At 41.6% G+C, this 5,422-nt stretch overlaps 2 protein-coding genes across 5 annotated transcripts in view; both read left to right on the forward strand.

Moving 5' to 3' along the window:
• Window positions 1-5,422, forward strand: part of dennd1a (DENN/MADD domain containing 1A) — a 218,242-nt gene that overhangs the window by 4,078 nt on the left and 208,742 nt on the right. The window lies entirely within an intron of this gene.
• Window positions 2,035-3,025, forward strand: LOC126395938 (histone H2A-beta, sperm-like). Its single transcript, XM_050053739.1, has 2 exons — window positions 2,035-2,067; window positions 2,412-3,025. The coding sequence occupies exons 1-2, from the start codon at window positions 2,035-2,037 to the stop codon at window positions 2,757-2,759; spliced, it is 381 nt and encodes a 126-aa protein (XP_049909696.1). The 3' UTR covers window positions 2,760-3,025.

The following is a 5,422-nucleotide window of genomic DNA, read 5'->3' on the forward strand; positions in this document are numbered from 1 at the left end:
ACTAACTAACTAACTGATTGACTAACATAAACAACTAAAAATTGAAAAAAACATAGCTTGCACCGTTAGCTCCGGTAAGGGAAAGCATGAGGGAAAGCGGCTGACCGGAAGTCACACACAAAAAAACGGAAGTTGATCACTATTTACTTCCGTGTTTGAAAATAAGGTGGATACAACCCAGGGAAGATTCTTTGGTCTTTATGAACTCAGCTGCTTGGTTGAGCAGCATTAGGACAGTAATACTAAGTGATGATGAAAGACATTTCTACACACTGCAGACAGTGACATGTTTTCAATCCAGCCTGTCAGCAGGCTGATGTGAGACTGTCCCAGCCTTTTGTGGGACATGTTGATTATCATCAATGTGTTGTATCAGACCTTTTGTTGGTGGTCAAACAAGCCAACTTCTTATCCCCAAACATGTTATTGGATTAATCTGAGACGTCCTCAGACAAAATGTCACCTTGTGTGCTGCTGGCCTATGTTGACTAAGATTTTCTTCAGTCAACGGCAACCCTAAACAGGGTAGTACAGCAGCTACCATTGAGGACACAGAAGTCATGTCACCTGTGTTGTTTTGGGGATTTTGTAGGGATGCACGATATTGGATTTTTTGGCAATATCCAATATGTAACATCTCATTTGACAGATAACGGATACTCATATAGATATATCCTTTTTTTTCCCCCACCTAATTTTAGTGATCATCAAGTCTCTTCTGTATTGGAATAAACATCACATTATGCATGCATGCATATTCTTATCGTGATCGTCTGATCGTATCATGACTTATGTCAGCAGAGACACTCAGCCAATGGAGGCAGCAGCACATAAAAAAGCAGCACACTGCACCTGGCCCCTCCGAGGACAGAAACAGGAGAGAAAATACACGATCACAGGCCTGGAGTTAAGATATTTTTAGGGCAAGGCCACTTTGGCCTTTGATAAATACAAATTTATTGGGGCATCACAGCCAAAATGTGGGGCACCAAGGCCAAAGCCAATGGCGCAATAACAATATGTGCTAACTACATTGAATGAAGACAAAACAATATATGTGTTGAAAAACAGTACTGAGTTTATTAAAACTGGGTGTGCATGACTGGGGATATATCTCGTTTCTTGTTGTTTTGATTCATGTCCCTTATTTTTTAAGTCTTTGAAATCTCTTTATTCTTTTGTTATATCCTAGTTATTAAGAAATTATTATTAGAAGAAGATTCTTTATTGTCCTTTCTCAGCACATTACATACATTGAAATGAAATTTGACCTCTGCATTTGACCCATCCTACTGTATACACTAGGAGCAGAGGGCAGCCGCAGTGCAGCATCCGGGGACCAGCTCCAGTTCTTTTGCCAATGCCAGTGGTCAGGGTCACTGACAGGAGTATTCACCTAACATAGCCTACATATCTTTAATTATATAATTATTTATATGTCTCTATGTATATTTTTACATAAATCCCCAATATTTAATTTGCCTTTAAAAAAATCCTCTTCCTTCATTTAATTTGACAATGTTTATTGTATTGTATTATATGTATTAATTCTCTACAGGATCTTGTATGTTCTTTAATGTGTGTTCAATTTATTAAAAGAAAAAAAAAAAAAACGTTTTGGTGAACCCTGCAGCAAAGTGAACCCTCTTCCTCAGAGAGGATCTTTGCCTCCCAGTTTGTTCCTGGTGGCAGAGCACAGTGAACCGTCTTTCTTCTCAGAGGATCTTTGTCCCATGAGAGCAGGCAGCATGCTCTCCGTGTCCACATTTAAAACAACTTTCGCTGGCGATTTGACAGTCACTAGAAGCACATTATGACCCTTTGTAAAAGTTTCTGTGTGGTACCTGTGTTGTACATGAGCTAACGTTATCGGCTAAGGACTGAGAGGCTGTCCGGTATGTGTGTGTGTGTCCGAGTCGGTGCTGCTTGCCCGATCGGGCATGTCTGCGCAGGGTCTGCTGGCCCGCCAGCTATTTTTATTTGCCCCAGGCATTCGGGCAACCGTTAATGTCGGACCCTGCGTGCTGATTAGGCATGTGCCGGTTACCGGCGTCACGGTTTACCACGGTAAAAGAATGTCACGGTGTCACTAACCGCCCATTTTCCGTTCCGACGGTAAAGGCCGACGGTGTAACCTACGTTACGTTTCATAAATGGGAACTTCAGGAACTCAAAACTCAGAAATAACTCTGTGCCAGTCGTACATTTTAACTGGCACACACTCTGAAATCATGCATGTGCAGCTGCTGCAGTCAGCACAATTATTGGGGTGCAGCCTCAGTCAGTCAGTCAGTACGTCAGTAATGAGTGTAAATTCACTCACGTGCAAACTGCAAACATGGCTGGAGGAGGCGAAGCTGAACTTTTCCCACCGGCGAAAAGGCCGAAGTCGGTGGTGTGGGACCATTTAGGCTATCAGAAGAACCCCCAGAGCCAAGGCAAAGACCCGCTCCTCCCGTGCTGGGCTCCAGTTCCCAGTCGGCCGTGTTCACAGGCTGCTGCGCAAAGGAAACTATGTGGAGCGTGTTGGTGCCGGTGCCCCCGTCTACCTGGCGGCTGTGCTGGAGTATCTGACCGCTGAGATCCTGGAGTTGGCTGGAAATGCTGCCTGTGACAACAAGAAGACTCGTATCATCCCCTGTCACCGGCAGCTGGCTGTCCGCAACGACGAGGAGCTCAACGAGCTGCTGGGCGGAGTCATCATCGTGAAGTTAAGAAACGGCTCTATTACTTTTAACGGGTCTATAGTACACATTTAAACAACTGGTGTGATGATGCGTTGCACTGACAGGAGATGCCTGGTACGTGCTGTCACTCATGAACGGTCAAACGAATATTAGCCTACCGTTTTAAAGTGTAGAGCACTAAAATAGGACAACGCCTGTTTTATTATTATTATTATTATTATTATTATTATTATTACCGCGGTAATACCGATTACCGTGGATTTAGGGATTTGAAACAATGGACTCTCTGTAATTAGACACATAGGGTTGTTTGAAGGCTGATTCTGATATTGTTTAGACTAAAGATATTTAAATGTGACTCTGGGTACTATATTCTATTCTCTACTTCTATTATTGCTATAATAAGTATTTCTCCATCATGATTTTTTTGGAGTGTGGAGAAATAAGATAATCTAACTATTATTATAAATATGTTGTTATTAGGGATGTAACGGTTCACAAAAATCTCGGTTCGGTACGTACCTCGGTACACAAGTCACGCTTCGTTTTTTTTCGGTACAGTAATGAAAAAAATAGACAACTATTAAATGTCTTTTACTTACTGGTAACCTCATTAAAACATACCACCACAGCAGTTAACTCTTTTTACACAATTTTTGAATGAAACAAATATATATAAAATCCTGCTTTTTCACATTGTTTGAATGAAAATAGAAATATAAAAGTGAAAAATAAAATCCTGCTGTTTTTTTAACACATTTTTTGAATGAAAAATATAAATATACATTTCTGCTTTAACAGTTTTACTCAATTAAAATAAAAAGTATAGTGCAGCTGGTCAGCTTTAAAGCCTGCTCAGATTCAGTTTTACTAGGAACTTACTTAGCTTTCCCACTTTGTTAAAGTGCAGTAAACAAAACATGCTTATATCTAAAGTGCAGCTTAAACAATTTTACTCAACTCCAATGGCGTTGGTTATTTCTTTAGCGCGATGGTCAGGGAAACGCTCTTTCTTTTTAAACGACGACGATATCGTAGTTTGCACCAGATTGCTTTTTCTAGTCGTGCCGGTTAACGTTCAAACTCGGGTGGTGTCGCTTTAGATGCGTTAGCATGTTAGACGTGTTTCCAAGTACATACCCGACCGCTGTTCTGCAGTGTCGGCACACTGCTTTTGTCTTGTCCACTTGTTTATTTCCATCTTCGTATTTTACCCTGAAACCAAAGTGTTCCCAAACGGAGGACTTAAGGTTTGCGGGTGGGTCTTCAGGTTCGTCAGGCTCACTTGCCATGTTGTCAAAATGCGAGAATGCGCTGCACAAAGTGAAAGCGGAGATTTACGGTCGGACTCGGTCTGTCACTCAATTATGTCCATCGGGGAACTAGATATTTTAAATGGTTCGGCTCGCAAAAACGGAATTAAAATAAAACAAAATAAAATAAAATAATATCCTGCGCCCAATAATTCGGTACAGGGTCGTGCTGAACCGAAAGTCGCGTACCGAACGGTTCGACACAAATACATGTACCGTTACGGCCCCAGTTGTTATTATAGAATGTATATTCACAAAATCCTGGTTGCAGTAAGTTTATTGTCCACAGCATATTCATTGGATAAGTTAATAAACTGATTGTGAAATGTTTCTCAAATCCAACCTCCACTGTTCCATCTTTTGAAGGGCTCATTGCATGAGTAAAGTATACTCTCAGTCAAAAACTATAAAATGCAAGTCTTCTTCAAAAACAATCCATGGCACACTGTAGGGTTTGTGCAAAAATTAAAATGCCTTTATTTCACAAGTCAATATAGATTAAAAAGACCAACGTGTTGCAACTCACAGGTCTTTACTCACAGGTCAACCTCCGTTACTGTTACTCACAATTAGAACATGCTGGTATTTTATTAAAAGACAGCTTGGCCATGAGCAGTATTCCTCTGAGACCAGCAGCCTGTTCAGTTTCACCACACCTCATATCTGATAACAGTCAGTCTGGCATGCGCACAGATGGCACTGGGGACGGGGGGGGACATGTCCCCCCCATATTTATAGTGACCCCGATCTGTCCCCCCCACTGTCCCCCCCACACATAGGTAAAAAAAGAGGATCAATGTTCCGTTAGTTAGGGTAACTTACATTGCAGCACAAAGTTGAAATGGCAGCGGCAGTAGCCTTGTCAGTGATCAAACCACATTACACCAATTCAAGAAGGGGAAAGGCTGGAGCAGATCCTTGCTGAGTTGGGAAAGCAAGGTGTTCAATTTTCCACACAATTCTTGGTTAATAACACTGCACAGCTGATCCATTGTTAGCCCGGTGTTTGTGCTACGACTAATGGTGCGTTCAGTTGTACTCGTAAGTCGGAGTTTTGAAGTCGGAAAAGCATTGAAATCTAGCATCTACAAGCATAAACGTTGGGGTTTTCATTTCATTTCATTAACTGTCCATTTTTTTTTTTCGAATTCCATGTTCCATGTCCCAGTTTTTAAACTGGGAAGCACTCAGTTCGGAGGTTACGTTGTTCGGAGCTCCGAGTTCCGACTTCCAATGTAAATGTAACACACCATAAGGCACGGGGGTCCTAAGAGGAGCTGGTAGCTGTGCCTGTGCCTGTAGCGGTAACCATAGTGATCATATACAACTGTCTAATGACTGAGCTGGTGATTTTTCTGCCACATGAAGCCAGAGAAGAAAGAAAAATAATCACAGCGTTTTTTTCAAGAACCAAAAGATGTA

Source organism: Epinephelus moara, chromosome 9, assembly GCF_006386435.1.
Source record: "Epinephelus moara isolate mb chromosome 9, YSFRI_EMoa_1.0, whole genome shotgun sequence".
Lineage (NCBI taxonomy): Eukaryota > Metazoa > Chordata > Actinopteri > Perciformes > Serranidae > Epinephelus > Epinephelus moara.